Here is a 23415-nt window from a genome sequence, read left to right as displayed (position 1 = left end):
GACGTGTTTAAAGGTTTTGTTTACATCAGCTTCTGAGAGCGTTATCCAGAACACCTGGTGCTCTCGTGCATGCTTCAATGTTGCTTGCCTCGAAGCGAGCATAAAAAGGCATTTTGCTCATCTGGTTGGCTCGCGTCACTGGGCAGCTCGCATCTGGGCTTTGCTTTGTAGTCATAATAGTTTTCAAGCCCTGCCAGATCCGACGAGCGTCACAGCTGGTGTAGTAGGATTCAATCTTAATCCTGTATTGACACTTTGTTGATGGTTCGTCTGAGAGCATAGCGGGATTTCTTATAAGCATCCGGATTAGTCTCCCACTCCTTGAAAGCGGCAGCTCTAGCCTTTAGCTCGATGCGGATGTTGCTTGTAATCCATGGCTTCTGGTTGGGATATGTACGTACAGTCACGGTGGGGCCGACGTCGTCGATGCACTTATTGATGAAGCCGATGATTGAGGTGGTGTTCTCCTCAATGCCATTGGATGAATCCCGGAACATATTCCAGTCTGTGCTAGCAAAACAGTCCTGTAGTGTAGCATCCGTGTCATCTGACCACTTCCGTATTGAGCGAGTCACTGGTACTTCCTACTTTAGTTTTTGCTTGTAAGCAGGAATTAGGAGGATAGAATTATGGTCAGATTTGCCAAATGGAGGACGGGGGAGAGCTTTGTATGCATCTCTGTGTGTGGAGTAAAGGTGGTCTAGGAGTTTTTTTTTCTCTGGTTGCATATGTGACATGCTGGTAAAAATCTGGTAAAACTGATTTAAGTTTGCCTGCATTAAAGTCCACAGCCACTAGGAGCGCCGCTAATGGGTGACCATTTTCTTCTTTGCTTATGGCCTTATAGAGTTGGTTGAGATCGGTCTTAGTGCCAGCTTCGTTCTGTGGTGGTGAATAGACAGCTACGAATAATATAGATGAGAACTCTCTTGTTAGATAGTGTGGTCTACAGCTTATCATAAGTTACTCTACCTCAGGCGAGCAATACCTCGACCTCTTTAATATTAGACATTGCGCACCAGCTGTTATTGACAACCAGACACACACCCCCACTCCTGTTCTTAACAGAGGTAGCGTCTCTGTTCTGCCGGTGCATGGAAAATCCCGCTAGCTCTGTATTGTCCGTATCGTCATTCAGCCACGTCTCGGTGAAACATAAAATGTTACAGTTTTTGATGTCCCATTGGTAGGATAATCTTAATCGTAGGTCATCAATTTTATTTTCCAATGATTGCACGTTAGCAAGAAGAACGGATGGTAGTGGGAGTTTACTCGCTCACCTACGGATTCTCAGAAGGCAGCCCGATCTGTAGCCCCTTTTCCTGTGTCTTTTCTTCACGCAAAAGGTGGGGGTCTGGGCCTGTTCCAGTGAAAGCAGGATATCCTACTCATTAAAGGAAAAAGTTTCTTCCAGTCTGCCGTGAATAATCGCTGTTCTGATGTCCAGAAATTATTTTCAGTCATAAGAGATGGTAGCAGCAACATTATGTACACAATAAGTTAAAAAATAAGTTACACAAAAACGCAAAAAAATAACAGAATAGAACAAATGGTTGGGAGAATGTAAAACATCAGCCATGTTCTTCAGCGCCGTCTTATGGCTAACTTTGCAGCTGTGTCTGATTAATAAACAATGCCATGCTGGTGGATGGTAAAATTCAAATAAAACTCAGCCCTGAAACGAGACGCAGGCTGAAAATTATTTGTATGTCATATCATAGGAAAATACACTGCATTCACATGGATTAACATGAAATGGGAAGTTCGGATTATATCAAATATATCATACTTTGACTAAAACAATGACTTATGGACTTAAATCGTTATACAACATCATGGGTAAGCTCTGGCAATCGTTTTTCAGCTCAAAAAAGTGGATTTCTACTGGTGTGGGCATTTAATGTCAAGGGTGGTCTGGTGTCAAAGCACGTTTCCATATCTGCAACAGTGATCAGCTGAGCAGGGCCTGTTATGACCTCATGTCAGGCTGTATGAGGTCATGTGAACAGAGACCCTATCAGAGGACAACTAATAATGTACACACAATCGGCAGACACATACTCAGTAACATTTAAACTATCTACTAACCCTAGCCATAAACCTAACCTTAACCCTTACCCTTCTGGGTTCTGACTGAGAGCAAGGGTTCTGACTGAGAGCAAGGGTTCTGACTGAGAGCAAGGGTTCTGACTGAGAGCAAGGGTTCTGACTGAGAGCAAGGGTTCTGACTGAGAGCAAGGGTTCTGACTGAGAGAAAGGGGTCTGACTGAGAGCAAGGGGTCTGACTGAGAGCAAGGGGTCTGACTGAAAGAAAGGTGCCTGTCACACCCTCTGTATCTCACAGCTCTACTGATCCACAGATATTGCCTGGGCCTATACTCAATGCACTGTAGACAATTCCACTACTGTTGTCATGTATAGCACAACAACCAATGATCCAAAAGTTTCCTACAGCACATTCAGTATGGGACCAAGCTACCAGCTAAGGATGGAGTATGAAGTATGGCATTTGGAGTATGGGCTGCTACTCTAACTGGTTGTTAATGGTGAGGTCTGACCTGACCCTGAGAGGGGACTGAAAACTGAAGGACTGAAGGTGTTTGTCATTACTACCAGGCCTCTCATTAGTCCTCACTGCTATAAAGCAGACTGCCGTTATTCTGCCACAACCTGACTGCAGCCCATAACTCTCCCCAGCACCCCTCCCCAGCCCCCCAGCAGAGCACCCATACCCTATCCCTGCCTTTCCCCTTCCTTATGGATTACTAAATGGACCCTGTTGGGCTTCGGAGTATCCTTTAAAGGAGGATATGTACTGCAACACATCTTCTCCTGTTTTCTAACCTTTTATGTAACTCCTGTCCTGACACAGGACAATACACATTTCAGCTTAAGAGTATAACAGAGTAACTGGTTATTGTTGTGTGTTGTTAGAGCATTTTAAACTCAGAGGAAAGACTACTACTACAAACTAATTGCCTTCCTTTCATTTCAAATTAAACAATCCCACCATTATTAATGCATTTTATCTGGTAAGAGGATAGCAATATAATTTACTGCCTACATGAAGAGGCCATAGTTCCACGAGAGAGCAGACAATGGACCTATTTAACATTCTAGACATTTGTAAAAAATACCTTAAAAGGAGATGATAGATACAGTGAGGGAAATAAGTATTTGATCCCCTGCTGATTTTGTACGTTTGCCCACTGACAAAGAAATGATCAGTCTATAATTTTAATGGTAGGTTTATTTGAACAGTGAGAGACAGAATAACAAAAAAATCCAGAAAAACGCATGTCAAAAATGTTATAAATTGATTTGCATTTTAATGAGGGAAATAAGTATTTGACCCCTCTGCAAAACATGACTTAGTACTTGGTGGCAAAACCCTTGTTGGCAGTCACAGAGGTCAGACGTTTCTTGTAGTTGGCCACCAGGTTTACACACATCTCAGGAGGGATTTTGTCCCACTCCTCTTTGCAGATCTTCTCCAAGTCATTAAGGTTTCGAGGCTGACGTTTGGCAACTCGACCTTCAGCTCCCTCCACAGATTTTCTATGGGATTAAGGTCTCCTTTGTTGCCTTGGCCGTGTGTTTTGGGTCATTGTCATGCTGGAATACTCATCCACGACCCATTTTCAATGCCCTGGCTGAGGGAAGGAGGTTCTCATCCAAGATTTGACGGTACATGGCCCTGTCCATCGTACCTTTGATGCGGTGAACACCCCCAAAGCATAATGTTTCCACCTCCATGTTTGACGGCGGGGATGGTGTTCTTGGGGTCATAGGCAGCATTCCTCCTCCTCCAAACACGGCGAGTTGAGTTGATGCCAAAGAGCTCCATTTTGGTCTCATCTGACCACAACACTTTCACCCAGTTGTCCTCTGAATCATTCAGATGTTCATTGGCAAACTTCAGACAGGCATGTATATGTGCTTTCTTGAGCAGGGGGACCTTGCGGGGCACTGCAGGATTTCAGTCCTTCACGGCGTAGTGTGTTAGCAATTGTTTTCTTGGTGACTATGGTCCCAGCTGCCTTGAGATCATTGACAAGATTCTCCCGTGTAGTTCTGGGCTTCTGTGGACAGGTGTCTTTTTATACAGGTAACAAGATGAGATTAGGAGCACTCCCTTTAAGAGTGTGCTCCTAATCTCAGCTCGTTACCTGTATAAAAGACGCCTGGGAGCCAGAAATCTTTCTGATTGAGAGGGGGTCAAATACTTATTTCCCTCATTAAAATGCAAATCAATTTATAACATTTTTGACATGTGTTTTTCTGGATTTTTGTTGTTATTCTGTCTCTCACTGTTCAAATAAACCTACCATTGATATTATAGACTGATCATTTCTTTGTCAGTGGGCAAATTTACAAAATCGAGAGAGATCGAGAGAGAGAGAGAGAGAAGCTTGATGGTGATTTGCTCCAGCCTCAAGTAACTGCAGATAACAATCACTGTCTGCACCTAGGACCTGGGTAAACCCATTTTGAACTTTAAAATAGCCTATTTTTCTAATGCAATTTTCAGCTTGGTTTCATTCATCAGTAAAAACACTCTTGTTAGAAGAAAAACAAGCTTGTCAACTTGATACACATGTCAAGTAAAAAATAGCTAACATTAAAATGAAAATGGCAAAGGTGAACAAATGAACATCCATACCAATGAAACTGTCTCTTTAGAACTAAAATACTGCTCCGGACCCGGAGCTAAACAATTTAATCACACAAGTAGCAGGTGGTTTGTCGCCCTCTTTGGAAAACGCTTAAGAGGGTGTCGAGTTCAATATCACCACACAGACTGACATCTGCGACCAGGAAAATAAAGTGACCTGATGATGGAAAAAACAAACAGCCTGAAAATACAATTTCTCCATGCACCAGTCGGTCCCGCACTCGCTTCAAGGAATATCCTTCCATGATTCCCATGCATTTACGCATATGTGGTAGATGTCAATTGTACTATCCAACTATCTAATAAAATAAAAAAATTGACTTTGTAGGTATTTAACATATTTTTCGTTGACAGTACTTTCTTGGTATACATTCTTTGAAATATCTGCATTTCAAATTAGAAGAGGAATATATTTTATTCGTTTTTTGCGCCCAAGTGGATAAATGCTTTAGAAACACAAACATGCATACAGAAAAAGAACACAGCTATACAATTTGTATTGAATGTAGTTCAAGTTTGATTGTTTATTATCAATAACTTTATTATTATTGTTATTGCTATTATTATTATTATTATTAATATTATTGGTATATTACTAATATTGTCATTATTATGACCACAATTATCATTCGTTGTAGTAATAAATGACAGTTATTATGTAGAAGAAGTAGGTTTCTCATTTCTGTCAGAGTTAGATAGATAGAAATATAAACTAATATAGGTTGGATTACAAGTCAAAGGACTTGGCACATTTGGCACAAAGTCAAATAACCATTACAGAGCGCAGCTGAAGGGAGTCCAATTCATGCCGCGCAGGAGTTTGAACATGACTGCAATAACTAGGCTGCAATTACTGACATATTATACAGGCTACATCGACATTGTTTGCTTGTGTGTGGTAATTTAAAACATTAAACTTTGCTGTAAGCAAAAACAAACATTAAACATAGATTATTATACAATTAGCCAACAAAACAATAGTGTTTACTTTAATCTTACCTTCACCGACTCCGACAACCTTCCCAATCATGGACGTGTGTGTGAGCAGAAAAATATCAACCTTATAAGACCCAAAAAATCTAAATGCAATGGCACTTTATTCCTTATAAATATTTTTCTGGATTCCTCTCTTACATACACTGGCATACTTGCGCAATCTTAATTTTAATAAAAAATATGCAGCCAAAGTTTTCTGAAAAACTTCCAGATAGTCAGGCTACGATAAGAGTTCCATATAGAACTTCACTTGATCATGGGATTCTCTGTATGTTCCACAATGGATGCGCCCGAGATGCGTTATGGTCCGCGTCACAGGTATCGTTCTCATTGAATAGAAATAGTCTCCCTCTTTCTTCACTGAAAACTGCAGATGTTAGTGTTAAATTGTAGCTCCAAATACAGATGTGAGTTGGCTCAGGTTTTTTAAAGCCTGGGGTAGTGTCAAATTCCACCGTCTATCACATGATCCCAGCCCACAATAGCCTACACAGGTTGCTTTCTGTGAAATGACGCTCAATTTACAAACGCTCATGATTAGGCCTACTTACTATTTCGGTTCCTTATTTTAATCTCTACATTAACTTGATTCCGTATCTCGTTCTTTTACGTCCAAAGTTGATCCGGTTCAGTTAGAATGGTTGACGCGTCCCATTTAGATTCCAAAGGATCGCGCGCGAGCGGCGGTGTCTATTAACTGCGCATGTTAAATGAGCACTTGAAGGCAACCTATAGGAGAGAGCTGTACACCCATTTTATGAGCGTCAAATGCAACCACACTGATGGCATTAACTTTACACACTGCACTGCAGTACTTGTATAATGTGTTATCTCATGAAAACAACGAAACCGACAAATGACCCATGACAATCATAATTTGACATCTAGTAACATGTAGAATGGTTGTAGAATTGTCTTCTCGTTTTGCCTGTTGAATGACCCTTGTGATCGTTCATCATATCAGTAGCCTACTTGCTTGACATAATAAACTTAAACAAAGGGACTTTGTTTTAAAATAGGTTAAATTTCAAGTGTTTTTATTTTATTTTTTACAATCCATGCACAATTACTTGATGCCTAATCAATACCCACACTTTTCTATGTGACCACAATTGGCCCAATGCTTGTTTCTGAGATAAGGCCATTCAAACCACCAGTCATACACTTAACAATTGATAAAACAAACCTCAGTAATGAGCCAGGTTACGTCCCAAATGGCAACCTATTCCCTATATAGTGCACTATGGGCCCTGGCCAAAAATAGTGCACTAAATAGGGAATAGGGTGGCATTTGGGATGGAAGCTTTCATGACCAAACTTCCCGCAAGCGACTGGGGTACAATCTGAATCTCAAGCTTTAGAGGTGTTATCAAGATTGGCCTGGAATCCCACCCACCTGACTGGCTACAAGGCCAGGGCCAGCCAGCTCTGAACTCTACATGTCTGTCCCAAATGGCACCCTATTTCCTATGTTTTGCACTACTTTTAACCAGAACCCATAGGTCTCTGATCAAAAGTAGTGCACTATATAGGGAATAGGAGGCTAAGGGGGCCATTTGGAACACAAACTAAACCTCTTTTCCAGATTGTGGATCTCTTCTCCACCTCAGGAGCACGAAGCCATAGCATCTTCAGTCCAGGCCAGTGCCAAACAGCAGATTAAAGCCCCACAGAGTGTTGCCTTCTTTGGGCAGCGATGGATGCTGACTGGCTCACTGGGTGCTGCTGGTGCTTGACCCAGCCACACTCCGCTGGCCGAGCTTTGGCCAGCCTGGGAGGCTGCCTGACGGGGTGAGACCAGCCAACGTGCCAGCCTGCCTGGAGCTAGGGCATGGAGACAGGACAGGAGGCTGACTGGGGCTTGACTGGGGCACTGGGGCAGGAGACAGAAGGGCTCACAGGGGCACTGAGGAGTGACTCCAGGCCATGCTGCTGACTCTGAGGCCAGGTCATTATTCAGGACTGCTCAGAGAACACCATCAGCATGACCAAAACAACCTCTTAAGCCAAAAATGTATAAAGCCTGAATTGTATTCAGTATCCTCACTGTGTGGTTGGTTAGGAGTTGACCTCTGGACTGTTCTTGTGTAGCGGTTTAAAGGTATGAGGACCTAGTTGACCTCTGGACTGTTCTTGTGTAGTGGTTTAGAGGTATGAGGTCCTAGTTGACCTCTGGACTGTTCTTGTGTAGTGGTTTAGAGGTATGAGGACCTAGTTGACCTCTGGACTGTTCTTGTATAGTGATTTAGAGGTATGAGGACCTAATTGACCCCTGGACTGTTCTTGTGTAGTGGTTTAGAGGTATGAGGACATAGTTGACCTCTGGACTGTTCTTGTATAGTGATTTAGAGGTATGAGGACCTAATTGACCCCTGGACTGTTCTTGGGTAGTGGTTTAGAGGTATGAGGACCTAGTTGACCTCTGGACTGTATTTGTGTATTGGTTTAGAGGTATGAGGACCTAGTTGACCTCTGGACTGTTCTTGGGTAGTGGTTTAGAGGTATGAGGACCTAGTTGACCTCTGGACTGTTCTTGGGTAGTGGTTTAGAGGTATGAGGACCTAGTTGATCTCTGGACTGTTCTTGTGTAGTGGTTTAGAGGTATGAGGACCTAGTTGACCTCTGCTCATAGGGAGAAAATTAATGACGGCCTCCAGCAGAGATGACACTCCTAAAAGTCCTAAAAGCCAGCCAGGCACCCAGGAGGCCATACTGCCACGCACTGACCCATAGTAGGGAGCCTTGTCCTGCCCAGCCCACACAGGCCTTCCCTGCTCTGGCCTGGCCCAGGCACTAAGCAAACATAGGCCCACCTGCTCCGTCTCTGAAGTTTCAGACATTCAGCTAGCCCACCTCCCATCCACCTCCATCAGAAGTTCAGATCTCCCTCCCCACATTTCCCAAGCCTCTCTCTGCTCCTATAGCCTCCTACTGTAAGAGCAGCCGGCTGATTAAATTCACATGTTCTAACACGGACCAATGACCATTAATTAATGTTCTCAGTGCTTTCCAGGCCATAAAACACAAGTGGACTTCCCTATGGATACAATTAAACTTCCCTCCCTCTCTACAGAAATGATGGCTGAACCCTTCAAAAGGAATTGATGATCGAAATAATTTTATTCCAAATAGCCATTTAAACTCAATTTGGCCTCTGTCAGAGTGATGTATTTTCAGGCGTATGGAATTCAGCTGGAACAACACAGAGCTCATAGACTGTCCCAAATGGAACCATATTCCCTACATAGTGCACTATTTTTGACCAAACCCTAGTCAAAAGTAGTGCACTATACCAGAAATAGGGTGCCATTTGGGACACAATCATTGACTCTGGATGGATAGCAGGAGGGGAATAGGATCCTGACCGGGAGTGTGTGCACAAACCAAGACCTGGGTTTGTATTTAAATGGGGAGATAGTTATTTGATGTTATTTTCTTTTAAAGCTAGTTTTCTTTTAACATTTTCTGTTGTTTGTTTTTAGACCTTTCCCCGATCCTGATCCAGAGTGCTTTTTCATCCCTTTAAGACCAAGGGAACTATTGCAAAACAGTGGAGACATATTGATCTCGAAGCAGGGACTGTTTGTTTCGAGCATGTTGAGCACAGTGCCACACTGCCAACCCACACATGTATCTTTAGTCATGGCTTTAAAACTGAGGAGAAGAGAACGATTTTGAATCCTGATAGAGAGGTCACAGTAGCAGTATTAATAGGTTGATTACACATATCTAATCTAACAAAGCTTGATATTTACCGATCATCCCTCCACTCCAAAATGACCACACTCTCAGCATCTAAAACACAACATGACTCTGGAATTAACCTGTGGCTAAGGTCCTTAGTGTCAAGCCCCCTGCAGTGCCAAGCATGTGTGTCCATCCACATATCCCAGCATGGTTTCTCTCTATGAGGAAACTTGTAATCTTGGCATCTGAGTAAGGCTCACAATGGCACTGGAGGACTACATTTAGAGCTTTATCTAATGTGGCCTCTTGGCCTGTTCCTGTGGTGAGGTGGGGTTAGAGGTCAGGGGTCAGAGTCTCTGGGTGGCCAGGCATGGCCCCCCTGGATCTCCTGCTGATTCACAGCATCCTGGTCTTGTGAAGGAGTTGGTGATCAGAGGATTTCTCCCAGGCATGGGTGGTTGAGAGCCTGTTCATTATTCATATATACCGTTTCGCATTGCTTGTATTATAACAGCATGTCCTTGTAAAATACTGTGGGTTAAGTACAGAACCCAGCAAGCACAAACAAACACACTGTATGCCTATTACTCACATTGCTGGAGTGAGGGAGAGAGAAAGAGGAGCGTGAGAGAAGTCTTTGTGAATAGGCATGATGGACAGGAACTCTCTCTCTCCTAGATGTAGCCTAGTAATTCCACTCCACCGAGCTAGGAACACAGTGAGCCACTCCGTCTATTTCTGGAGAGCATACTAAATGTGAAGATATCTCTAAAGCACCTGGCAACCTGAGAAAACAAGCAGTAGATCAGTGTGGCAAAAGAGGATCGCTGAACAAACCTGGTCCACATTACACATACACCACTAATGGGTGTCTATTAGGTCTTCATTCAATGATTACATGCATCATTTGTTCTAGAACACACCATGTTCTACAATATATTCTGTCAGTTCCTGAAGTATAATACAAATTATAATCGGAAAACAGAATGTTATTTCTCATGGCGGCTATATAACAGCAATGGGAGTACAGACGTGTAGTGACCAGACCACCTGTTTCTCTGTCTGTCTTCTGTCCCTATTGCAGATGTGAACTGGGTATGTGTGTGTCTACGCTCATGGGTCTCTTAAAATCCCCTTGTGGTTTGCTGTGGGCCTGCTGGGTCTGCTAATGTAAACACTCTTCTCAGGAACACAACTGAGTGAGTGCTGGCTTTGGGATGCTGATGTTTCACAGAGTAAAATGTGTAATAACATTAATTAAATAAACATTGTACCTGGGGAGTGAGAAGGAGCACGCCTCCTCTTAGGCTGTAGAAGGGACAAGGAGACCCAAGATGACATGAAAAACCACAGCTGTGAAATGACATAAAGAAGGGGACTAGATAATAAACCTCTCCAGCGTCTCAGCCTCAGACATTTCCCATGCATGCATCGGGGATAGCGAGAGAGAGAGAGAGAGTAATATGGAGAGAAAGAGAGAGGAGATAGAGGGAGGCAGAGAAAAGGAAAAAGGAGCAACATGTTTTCCATCTGCAAGTGTTCCCACGTCTCCCATTTTTGAGTAAACTTTTTTTTTGGTCAGCGTTGTAGCAGCCATGGGTATATCCAGTGCAGATGCAGTGTCAGTTAAAATAAAAGGGTGTGGAACCTGAGACTGCACAGACACACTCCACTGGAGAACAGTGCAGGGGCAGACCAAAACCCTGCCTCACTCAAGGTTTAATTAAAACAAAATGATGGGAACCACCGACAAGAACCAGGGCTCATATTTCAGGTCAGACAGAAGAAGGAATCAAAAGAAGATCAAAAGACTTGGGAGCAGCAACAGAACCCTGTCTGGCCTGCTGCTGCTGCTGCTGCTGGTATGTGAGAGCTGTCCCCCGGTGTCCCCTCCCCAGCTCAGACCAGAGGCCACCTACATAGAGTAGAAAAGAGCAGACCACCTGTCTGTGTGCACTCTACCAAGCCCCAGCACCCCACCCCAGAACACATGTGCACACACATGCACGCACGCACACAGTGACAGACCATGTCCAGGTCAAGGATCCATCTCTTTAAATAGTGTACACCTGCCTGTTGTGTCCATAGCAGAGCTGTCTGTGATCTCACACACTTTCTAAATCTGGGTACTATTTACAGCAGATGCTACAAGCATATTAAAACCATTGGAAGGTCTGGCTGCCAGCATTCTAAGAGAGTTGCACACTGTTGTTGGGTTGTTGTCTAGTACCGTAGCTGCTGGTTTGGATTCTAGTTTAGTTTTTTGGTTGTCTATATTGAGTCCATATATTTTCAAGATAAATCTACAGTATATTGGTGTGTAGATCATCAAATCTAAATGTATCTAATCTATTCTAATCTAAGATCACTAGTCTTCTTTTATGACCATTACAGTAAACCACTAATGAGAAATCGTGTATTTTATTACTGTAGTTACCATGGCGTTTCTGAATAGAAAACAACACAGCAGACCTTGTGTTGTGATTTATCTGATCATCTACTGTCTAACCCTGGTCCTGGAGAGCTACCCTCCTGTAGGTTTTGCAGGAGGGTGCCTCTCCAGGAACAGGGTTAGCGTTAAAACCTACAGGAGGGTGGCTCTCCAGGAACAGGTTTGGAGTTAAAATCTACAGGAGGGCAGCTCTCCAGGAACAGGGTTGGAGTTAAAACCTACAGGAGGGTAGCTCTCCAGGAACAGGATTGGCGTTAAAACCTACAGAACGGTAGCTCTCCAGGAACAGGACTGGCGTTAAAACCTACAGGAGGGCAGCTCTCCAGGAACAGGGTTGGAGTGAAAACCTACAGGACGGTAGCTCTCCAGGAACAGGGTTGGAGTGAAAACCTACAGGACGGTAGCTCTCCAGGAACAGGGTTGAGGTGAAAACCTACAGGACGGTAGCTCTCCAGGAACAGGGTTGGAGTGAAAACCTACAGGACGGTATCTCTCCAGGAACAGGGCTGGATTGAAAACCTACAGGACGGTAGCTCTCCAGGAACAGGGTTGGCGTTAAAACCTTCTGGAGGTTCGCTCTCCAGGAACAGGGTTAGAGTGAAAATCTACTCGAGGGTAGCTCTCCAGGAACAGGGTGGGAGTGAAAACCTACAGGAGGGTAGCACTCTAAGAACAGGGTTGGAGTGAAAATCTACAGGAGGGTGGGCTCTCCGTGAACAGGGCTGGAGTAAAAACCTACAGGAGGGTGGGCTCTCCAGGAACAGGGCTGGAGTAAAAACCTACAGGAGGATGGGCTCCCCGGGAACAGGGCTGGAGTAAAAACCTACAGGAGGGGGGGCTCTCCGTGAACAGGGCTGGAGTGAAAACCTACAGGACGGTAGCTCTCCAGGAACAGGGTTGGAGTGAAAACCTACAGGACGGTAGCTCTCCAGGAACAGGGTTGGAGTGAAAACCTACAGGACGGTAGCTCTCCAGGAACAGGGTTGGAGATAAAACCTACAGGAGGGTAGCTCTCCAGGAACAGGGTTGGAGTAAAAACCTACAGGACGGTAGCTCTCCGGGAACAGGGTTGGTGTTAAAACCTACAGGACGGTAGCTCTCCGGGAACAGGGTTAGGGTTAAAACCTACAGGACGGTAGCTCTCCAGGAACAGGGTTGGAGTGAAAACCTACAGGACGGTAGCTCTCCAGGAACAGGGCTGGAGTGAAAACCTACAGGACGGTAGCTCTCCAGGAACAGAGTTGGAGTGAAAACCTACAGGACGGTAGCTCTCCGGGAACAGGGTTGGCGTTAAAACCTACAGGATGGTAGCTCTCCGGGAACAGGGTTGGCGTTAAAACCTACAGGACGGTAGCTCTCCGGGAACAGGGTTAGTTAAAACCTACAGGACGGTAGCTCTCCAGGAACAGGGTTGGCGTTAAAACCTACAGGATGGTAGCTCTCCGGGAACAGGGTTGGAGTTAAAACTTACAGGACAGTAGCTCTCCAGGAACAGGGTTGGCGTTAAAACCTTCTGGAGGTTCGCTCTCCAGGAACAGGGTTAGAGTGAAAATCTACTCGAGGGTAGCTCTCCAGGAACAGGGTGGGAGTGAAAACCTACAGGAGGGTGGGCTCTCCAGGAACAGGGTTAGAGTGAAAATCTACTCGAGGGTAGCTCTCCAGGAACAGGGTTGGAGTGAAAACCTACAGGAGGGTAGCACTCTAAGAACAGGGTTGGAGTGAAAACCTACAGGAGGGTGGGCTCTCCAGGAACAGGGCTGGAGTAAAAACCTACAGGAGGGTGGGCTCTCCAGGAACAGGGTTGGAGTAAAAACCTACAGGAGGGTGGGCTCTCCAGGAACAGGGTTGGAGTAAAAACCTACAGGAGGGTGGGCTCTCCAGGAACAGGGCTGGAGTTAAAACCTACAGGAGGGTGGGCTCTCCAGGAACAGGGTTGGAGTAAAAACCTACAGGAGGGTAGCTCTCCAGGAACAGGGCTGGAGAAAAAACCTACAGGAGGGTAGGCTCTCCGGGAACAGGGTTGGCGTTAAAACCTACAGGACGGTAGCTCTCCAGGAACAGAGTTGGAGTGAAAACCTACAGGACGGTAGCGCTCCAGGAACAGAGTAGCTCTCCAGGAACAGAGTTGGAGTGAAAACCTACAGGACGGTAGCTCTCCGGGAACAGGGTTGGCGTTAAAACCTACAGGACGGTAGCTCTCCGGGAACAGGGTTGGCGTTAAAACCTACAGGACGGTAGCTCTCCGGGAACAGGGTTGGAGTTAAAACCTACAGGACGGTAGCTCTCCAGGAACAGGGTTGGCGTTAAAACCTTCTGGAGGTTCGCTCTCCAGGAACAGGGTTAGAGTGAAAATCTACTCGAGGGTAGCTCTCCAGGAACAGGGTGGGAGTGAAAACCTACAGGAGGGTGGGCTCTCCAGGAACAGGGTTAGAGTGAAAATCTACTCGAGGGCAGCTCTCCAGGAACAGGGTGGGAGTGAAAACCTACAGGAGGGTGGGCTCTCCAGGAACAGGGTGGGAGTGAAAACCTACAGGAGGGTGGGCTCTCCGAGAACAGGGCTGGAGTAAAAACCTACAGGAGGGTGGGCTCTCCGGGAACAGGGCTGGAGTAAAAACCTACAGGAGGGTGGCTCTCCGGGAACAGGGCTGGAGTAAAAACCTACAGGAGGGTGGGCTCTCCAGGAACAGGGCTGGAGTAAAAACCTACAGGAGGGTGGGCTCTCCAGGAACAGGGTTAGAGTAAAAACCTACAGGAGGGTGGGCTCTCCAGGAACAGGGTTGGAGTAAAAACCTACAGGAGGGTGGGCTCTCCAGGAACAGGGCTGGAGTAAAAACCTACAGGAGGGTGGGCTCTCCAGGAACAGGGTTGGAGTAAAAACCTACAGGAGGGTGGGCTCTCCAGGAACAAGGTTGGAGTAAAAACCTACAGGAGGGTGGGCTCTCCAGGAACAGGGCTGGAGTTAAAACCTACAGGAGGGTGGGCTCTCCAGGAACAGGGTTGGAGTAAAAACCTACAGGAGGGTGGGCTCTCCAGGAACAGGGCTGGAGTAAAAACCTACAGGAGGGTGGGCTCTCCAGGAACAGGGCTGGAGTTAAAACCTACAGGAGGGTGGGCTCTCCAGGAACGGGGTTGGAGTAAAAACCTACAGGAGGGTGGGCTCTCCAGGAACAGGGCTGGAGTTAAAACCTACAGGAGGGTGGGCTCTCCAGGAACGGGGTTGGAGTAAAAACCTACAGGAGGGTGGGCTCTCCAGGAACGGGGTTGGAGTAAAAACCTACAGGAGGGTGGGCTCTCCAGGAACGGGGTTGGAGTAAAAACCTACAGGAGGGTGGGCTCTCCAGGAACAGGGCTGGAGAGCCCTGATCTAGGACATCCATTCTACTTCAAAGTAAAAGAGAAGAAAACACAAACGCGGTCCACTAAACACAGCTTATAACATGTTCTGGAGTAGAGTGCAATGTTTTTAAGATCTCATAACATTTATTAGCAGAATAATTGCGATATGTTGGCACTAGGATCCTTCAGCCAAACAGTGTCCATTACATGGTGCACACTATTAACAAGCCAATTTATACTGTAGCAGGCTCCAACTAATCTCATGAAAGCATACTCATAGCCTGCATCACAAATGACAACCTATTCCTTATAGACTGTATGTAGTGCACTATTGTTGACCAGGGCCAGTATCCAAGACAAGACAAGAATACAAACCTCAGCCATAACTATTCTAAACAACAATATAAACACAACATGTAAAGTGTTTCATGAGCTGAAATAAAAGATCCCAGAAATGTTCCATATGCACAAAAAGCTTATTTCTCTAAAATGTTGTGCACAAATGTGTTTACCTCCCAGTTAGTTTGCATTTCTCCATTGCCAAGATAATCCATACACCTGACAGGTGTGGCATATCAAGAAGCGTATTAAACAGAATGACCATTCCACAGGTGCACCTTGTGCTGTTAACAATAAAAGGCCACTCTAAAATGTGCATTGTCACACAACACAATGCCACAGATGTCAAGTTTTGAGGGAGCGTGCAATTGGCATGCTGACTGCAGGAATGTCCACCAGAACTGTTGCCAGATCATTTTATGTTAATTTCTATACCATAAGCCGCAGACCACGTTTATGGCGCTGTGTGGGCGAGTGGTTTGCTGATGTCAACGTTGGTGGTGGTGGGGTTATGGTATGGGTAGGCATAAGCTACGGACAACGAACACAATTGCATTTTATCGATGGCAATTTGAATGCACAGAAATACTGTGACCAGATCCTCAACTTGTTGCATGTTGCGTTTACATTTTTGCATACAATGCATACAATGCATTCGAATACAATGCATTCGGAAAGTATTCAGAGCCCTTGACTTTTTCCACATTTGGTTACATTACAGCCTTATTCTAAAATAATGACAAAGCGAAAACAGGTTTTTGGAAATGTTTGCAAATGTATTAAAATAAAAAACAGAAATACCTTATTTACAGTATTCAGACCCTTTGCTATGAGACTCGAAATTGAGCTCAGGTGCATCCTGTTTCCCTTGATCATCCTTGAGATGTTTCTACAACTTGATTGGAGTACACATGTGGTAAATTCAATTGATTGGACATGATTTGGAAAGCACACACTTGTCTATATAAACTCCCACAGTTGACAGTGCATGTCAGAACAAAAACCAAGCCATGATTTTGAAGGAATTGTCCATAGAGCTCCGAGACAGGATTATGTCAAGGCACAGATCTGGGGAAAGGTACCAAAACATTTCTGCAGCATTGAAGGTCCCCACAAACACAGTGGCCTCCATCATTCTTGAATGGAAGAAGTTTGGAACACCTAAGACTCTTCCTAGAGCTGGCTGCCGGGCCAAACTGAGCTATCAGGTGAGAAGGGCCTTGGTCAGGGAGGTGACCAAGAACCCAATGGTCCCTCTGACTGAACTCCAGAGTTCCTCTGTGGAGATGGGAGAATCTTCCAGAAGGACAACCATCTCTGCAGCACTCTACCAATCAGGCCATTATGGTAGAGTGGCCAGACAGAAGCCACTCCTCAGTAAAAGGCACAAGACAGCTCGCTTGGAGTTTGCCAAAAGGCACCTAAAGGACTCTCAGACCATGAGAAACAAGATTCTCTGGTCCGATGATACCAAGTTGAACTCTTTGGCCTGAATGTCAAGCGTCACGTCTAGAGAAAACCTGGCACCATCCCTACGGTGAAGCATGGTGGTGGCAGCATCATGCTGTGGGGATGTTTTTCAGTGGCAGGGACTGGTAGACTAGTCAGGATCGAGGGAAAGAGGAACGGAGCAAAGTACAGAGAGATCCTTGATGAAAACCTGCTCCAGAGCACTCAGGACCTCAGACTGGGGCGAAGCTTCACCTTCCAACAGGAAAATGACCCAGAGCACACAGCCAAGACAACGCAGGAGTGGCTTTGGGACAAGTCTCTGGATGTCCTTTGTATTTTCATTTATTATGGATCCCCATTAGCTGCTGCCAAAGCAGCTAACATCTCTGAAGAGACCTGAAAATAGATGTGCTGCTACTCTCCCCATCCAACCTGACAGAGCTTGAGAGGATCTGCAGAGAAGATTGGGAGAAACTCCCCAAATACAGGTGTGTCAAGCTTGTAGCGTCATACCCAAGAAGACTCGAGGCTGTAATCGCTGCCAAGGGTGCTTCAACAAAGTACTGAGTAAAGGGTCTGAATTCTTATGCAAATGTGATATTTCCGGGTTTTTTATATATAAATTAGCAATTTCAAAAAACCTGGTTTCACTTTGTCATTATGGGGTATTGTGTGTAGATTGATGAGGAAATGTAATCAATTTTAGAATAAGGCTGTAATGTAACAAAATGTAGAACAAGTCAAGGGGTCTGAATACGTTCCGAATGCACTGTATGTGTAACACCTATCCCTGACCCTATCCATATACTGTAGCTCAGACTTGGACTCAAAACCAACCTTTAACTAGCAGCAATAACCCTAGCTCTGGTTCAGGGCGTTACATGCCTTCTTTAAGACACATGTAACGCTCTGGACCAGAGCTACAATAATCCTGACATTGACCCCAGTCACCCTGCACCTTTGACAGTCTTCTAAGCGTGGACTCAAACTATAACCATAGCCTTAGAGCCAAGTCTGTAATGAGATAAACAGCCACACACTACATTGATTTCTCTATCCATGTGAAATCTTTGAAGTCTCTCTTTCATGACTCACAGCAGAAGAATGTCATATGAGGTGAAATCACTTTAATAAACTGAAGTTGTCTCTGTCTCAAATGGCACCCATAGGGCTCTGGTCAAAAGCAGTGCACTATATAAGGAAAAGGATGCCATTTGGGACGCAACCCTAGTGTTGTGTAAGGGTGGCCCTTGATAACTATTCTAGCCATTAAGGCAGCACAACAGAAGTGAACAGACATTAGCAAACTCCAGCTTTCCAGCTTTCAGCTGACTTCAGTCTCTCCCGGCTTCTCCTGTTTCTCTCTACAGAGGTGAGATAAATTGAGTCCCTGTTGGACTGGTGTTATGGTGCCACAGCTGTCTAACCTGTCTGAGCCACAGCTCTCTCTAACTAACCTGATCTAACTTGCAGACCAAATGGTTGGGTTGGACTCTCCCTCCTGGCTGAAGGCAATACAAGCTTGGTAACACCTCTGACTCATTACAAAAAGGTATAGTTACAATGCAATAGTAACCATGGCAAAACAAATTTCCGCTTGCGCGCGCCCGCGCGCACACACACACACACACACACACACACACACACACACACACACACACACACACACACACACACACACACACACACACACACACACACCAGTGGTTAGTCTCAAAGAGTTAAGATGGTCAGTAATCTGTTCCCAGGATACTGTTCTGTTGTTGGCAGTCTCCAACGCGTGGAACATAGAACATTCCCTGTCCTTGACCTTTTCCCCACAAATATCCTGCAAGAACCCACCCAAGAAAGCAGCAGACCTGGGTTCAGATGCTATTCGAAACCATCTCAACTATTTTATCATGCTTGATTGATCTTCCCTGGCTTAATGGAACAATAGAATAGTCAAAACATCTGCAAAACCTACCGAACTGGCACTCCAGGGAAGCTAGAGCAAAAGCTGAACGACTGAAAGATTTCTAATAGTATTTGAACCCAGCTCACAACACAATGATGACTCAGCCCCACCAGTTACATTGACCATGTTTACCAGCACTCTCTCATAAACACTGACTGTTTGTTGATGCCACTTAGTAGGACAAGAAAAGCTGAGATGCTCTTTCTGATAAGGTGTATCCACTACTGGAATACATGGATGGATGGGGGGAAAACTTAGAAACACAAACATATACTGTATCTAAACAACATGGCATTAGAAAACAACACTGTTAGACATTGCTGTGTTGCAATATCAAATAGATGCTTTATAAATGCAAAAACAACGTTTAGGGACGACAACAGTAGATATAATATTCAATTAAACATAAAAAATAGGAATATAAAAAACACATTTCATTACCTCTCTCCAGTTGTATGCATTTCATTAATGACAAGGGACAGAGTTCTAATCTGCTTTATTTCATTTGTCAAACCATCTTGATGCACAACGATCCATAGTGTAGTGACAGTGTAGCAGTGGAGGCTGCTGAGGGGAGGACGGCTCATAATAATGACTGAATGGTATCACGCATATGGTTTCCATGTGGTTGAAACAATTCCATTGACTCAATTCCAGCCATGACTATGAGCCGTTTCCCTCAGCAGCCTCCACTTCTGTGTATGAGCGATGAGAAATACATATCAAGTGCTTTGGCTTGTGCATATGAGTAGAAAATAAGATAATATATGGCTGAACAGAGAACGGTGGTTAAGACACCATATATTATTGCTTAACAAAATACAATCCATTTTGGCAAAAATGAACAAAGAAATACAAGACATTTAAAATAGATAAACCTCAATTGTTTAAACAACAACTGACAGTGGTAAGTAGTAACACTGATTATGTTTGCAGGCCATGCAGACTTGAAATACAGTATGCATCCCAAATGGCACCCTATTCCCTATATAGTGCACAATGTTTGACCAGAGCCCTATAGACAAATATAACAGCATTAAGACCAGAGTAACAGTCTGAAACGTGATCCAGGACAGATGAGTGTTTGGGAAGCACACTGATGAACTGAAGACAACACAAAGCTCAGTGCTTCTCTGAAAATAAAACATGTTTATCCAATGAGGGGGGGTCGGTCACTCCTCACCCACCATTTTTTTTTCTTGTTCTTTGCATTTAAAAAAAGACAGGAGAACAAAGTAATCTCTCAAGGTAAATCATTTAAAAACATATCTTAAAGGGGGGAAGGAAGGTGTGGAGGGCTTCTAAACCATGAGCACCGGCCCTTCCATCCACTTCCCGATACATTAGAAGCAGAATATGTAAGTGCATTATTTGCTACCTGGCTGGAAACCTATTCGACTGAGCCCAGATAGAGGGGAATGCTGCCATTACAAGAGATGAAAATAAATATATAACAGTGATGCGTACGTGGTGACAGAATACATTCAGGTATACTGTAGAAGTATGAGTAGAGGCATGTCCTTTATCCTTCTCCAGAGGTATTCTTGGCACAACCCATTATGTCCAGATTGTCAGTCCATCTTTTCATCAAACTGTAATGTCACACTGCAGCAAATCCTTAAACAGAATAGTGTGTAGCTCTCAGTGTTCTAGAGAGTTCTAGCTCTCGATTTTCTAGAGAATTCTAGAATGTTGTAGTTCTATCTCTCCAGTGCAGTGCAGGGATTATGCCATTTACCACAGTTCTCCTCTGTCAGAGCGAAAAACCCTTCCGAACCCTTCGCCAGCCTTCTTTCCTGAATACAGTATGGCTCAGCCAGGGGTGCAGGTTAGGTTGGGGGGAACAGAGCAGGACATCACAATGCTGCTTCCGTGTTTCTCCTCTATCTCTCTCTCTGACCTGGGATTGGCTGGATGTTGTCATCAGCATCCTGAGCCACAGATCCCATTGGTCAAGTCCTGTATAACCCCAGCCTTCACCAGCTTAATCAGGAACTCCTTCTCCTTAGAAATGTTGTGAGTCCAGGACTGTGAATAGGAGACAGACAGGGAGGAGAGGTGGGGAGAGAGGGGGATAGAGGGAGGATAGAGGAGTACAAAGGAGAGAGTGGTAGAGGAGAGGAGATGCAGAATAACAGGAGAGGGAGTGGACAGGGAGAGACAGAGGAAAACGGTAGGTACTTTACAGGAGATGCAGGTAAAAAGTCACATTCTTTGGGAAGGGAGGCAGGGAGGATGTCAAAGCTGTTGCGTCCACATACCATTGCTTTACTTTCGACTTTTGATCACAGAGATCAGTGGAGGTAAATGCCAGAGGTAACATAAAAGAAGACCTAAAGTAAACAGACTATTGAGGTTGACAGTGAAACTATTGTCTTTTTAAAGGAGCTTTCTTCACTTATGGAGCTGCCCCTTAACTACAGGGGATGAGAGGGAGAGACAATACCAGACGACTGTACAATGCGGAACACTAAACGTTGGTTCTGAACCACTTTATTGTGGGCTGTTGGATACAAAAGATAAGAGACAGAAAGAGATAACTGCTTTCTTGTCATGGCTTTACAAGCGAAATGTGAAAACCATTCACCGCTCAAAATAGCAACGTCTGTGGTCAAAGATCTGAGGTTGGGGATGCCGGTATATGACGGAAAATGATGGTGGGGAAACTAGTGTCATTACAGACTTGTTGAAAACACCTGTAGTATCAACCATGACCACTGCTTTACAGGAGCGACCCATCCCTGAGAGCTGTTGTCATGCAGTTCAAAGGCAATATCTATAGCGTGTCTGGTCTAAAACCCCACCCTTTACCTCACTATCCTATATAACTGCCATAAGTCTTCCATTGTTTATAGGACACGTTATCTGTAGAACCATGCTTAAAAGAGAGTGCTGTAGGCTAGACTGGCTATCTCAGGTAGAGTTGGTTCATGTTTGGAGCCTGTAGGGACAACTGAGTGACTGACAGCTCAGAAGAGCAGGAGGAGGAGGAGGAGGGGATTGACTAGGGCTCCACATGCTTTCACCTGCTCCTCAGACTCTCTCTCTCTCTCTCTCTCTCTCAGAGAGCAGAGCTTCACACTCCCTCCCCACCCAGGGCTTCCCTCTACAGAGTTAGGAAATCCTTCAGGCAGAGATTAGACAGACGGAACAAAACACACCTCAGCATAATATGCTAGAAGAATGCAGGATTCCAGGCACTTGATTTCTCAATAATATCTATAGGATATTTGTTCAGTCTTGCTTTATTTGGTCTTAGTGACTAATGCTGGTGTCATTATGAGGAGACTACGGTGATAGATGATTGAACAGTTGTATCTGTTCAGGACACGGCTGTGTGTGATCCATTCAGAGGGAGCTTAGCCAGCTGGACCGAGCCGTTCTACAGGCACAGACCCAAAGGTCTTTGAGTGTGAGGCCCAGCGGTCGTCTTGGATTGACAGCTTCACACTGGCCCTGGACTGGGTCACCCAGAGAGAGAATACTGTACTACCACAGCTCCCAATTATACATGCAAGGGGGTTGGAGGAGGGGCTGAGACAGGTTTGTGTCGCTGCAAATTGACACGAGTCTGAAGAGAGCGCACACTGACACCTGGTTGGGGAGCCGTGTGTGTGTGCTGGGGGTGATCACATGTCAGCCATGGAGGGACCAGACCAGCCCCTCTGGGCTCTGACATCCCTTAGTAAAGAGTGATTTATGACCAGGCAGAGTGCTGTGTACATAACGAAGGGATCAGATGGACCTTCCAGACACTGGGACTCTATTCCCTATAGAGTGCACTACTTTTGACCAGGGCCTTTAGGGGTCTGGTAAAAAAGTAATGTACTGTAGGGAATAGGGTGCCACTTGGGACACTGTTGCTATTGTGCTTGTGGTCCTGCCCCCTCTTCAAACACCAACACCCACAGGCTCCTCTACACCTGACTTCCGTTACCCATCTTACTCCACATCCTACTCCACAACTTACTCCACACCCTACTCCACAACTTACTCCACACCCTACTCCACATCTTACTCCACATCTTACTCCACACCCTACTCCACACCCTACTCCACATCTTACTCCACACTCTACTCCACAACTTACTCCACAACTTACTCCACATTCTACTCCACAACTTACTCCACACTACTCCACATCCTACTCCACAACTTACTCCACAACTTACTCCACACTCTACTCCACAACTTACTCCACAACTTACTCCACATTCTACTCCACAACTTACTCCACACTACTCCACAACTTACTCCACATGGTACTCCACATCCTACTCCACAACTTACTCCACACTCTACTCCACATCTTACTCCACACCCTACTCCACAACTTACTCCACACCCTACTCCACAACTTACTCCACATCTTACTCCACACCCTACTCCACAACTTACTCCACACCCTACTCCACAACTTACTCCACACCCTACTCCACATCTTACTCCACACCCTACTCCACATCTTACTCCACACCCTACTCCACATCTTACTCCACACCCTACTCCACAACTTACTCC

At 45.1% G+C, this 23415-nt stretch overlaps 2 protein-coding genes across 4 annotated transcripts in view; both read right to left on the bottom strand.

Moving 5' to 3' along the window:
- LOC115158610 (neurturin-like) overlaps positions 1 to 6363 on the bottom strand; it is a 31040-nt gene extending 24677 nt beyond the window's left edge. Inside the window, exon 1 of one of the 2 annotated variants that reach the window (XM_029707771.1) lies at positions 5675 to 6363. In XM_029707771.1, coding sequence (XP_029563631.1) covers positions 5675 to 5705 — 31 coding nt within the window. In that variant the 5' untranslated portion in view covers positions 5706 to 6363. The remainder of the gene's footprint in view (positions 1 to 5674) is intronic. The other variant, XM_029707772.1, reaches the window with a different exon arrangement.
- A 13010-nt stretch (positions 6364 to 19373) lies between these two features.
- LOC115158607 (CMP-N-acetylneuraminate-beta-1,4-galactoside alpha-2,3-sialyltransferase) overlaps positions 19374 to 23415 on the bottom strand; it is a 77347-nt gene continuing 73305 nt past the window's right edge. For both annotated transcript variants that reach the window (XM_029707770.1, XM_029707769.1), the window contains exon 11: positions 19374 to 20922. In XM_029707770.1, the coding sequence (XP_029563630.1) occupies positions 20818 to 20922 (105 nt within the window). In that variant the 3' untranslated portion in view covers positions 19374 to 20817. The remainder of the gene's footprint in view (positions 20923 to 23415) is intronic.

The sequence above is a fragment of the Salmo trutta genome, chromosome 22 (genome assembly GCF_901001165.1).
Source record: "Salmo trutta chromosome 22, fSalTru1.1, whole genome shotgun sequence".
NCBI classification, from domain to species: domain Eukaryota; kingdom Metazoa; phylum Chordata; class Actinopteri; order Salmoniformes; family Salmonidae; genus Salmo; species Salmo trutta.
The sequence above is the reverse complement of the archived record's forward strand: the minus strand, read 5'-3'. Positions and strand labels throughout refer to the sequence as shown.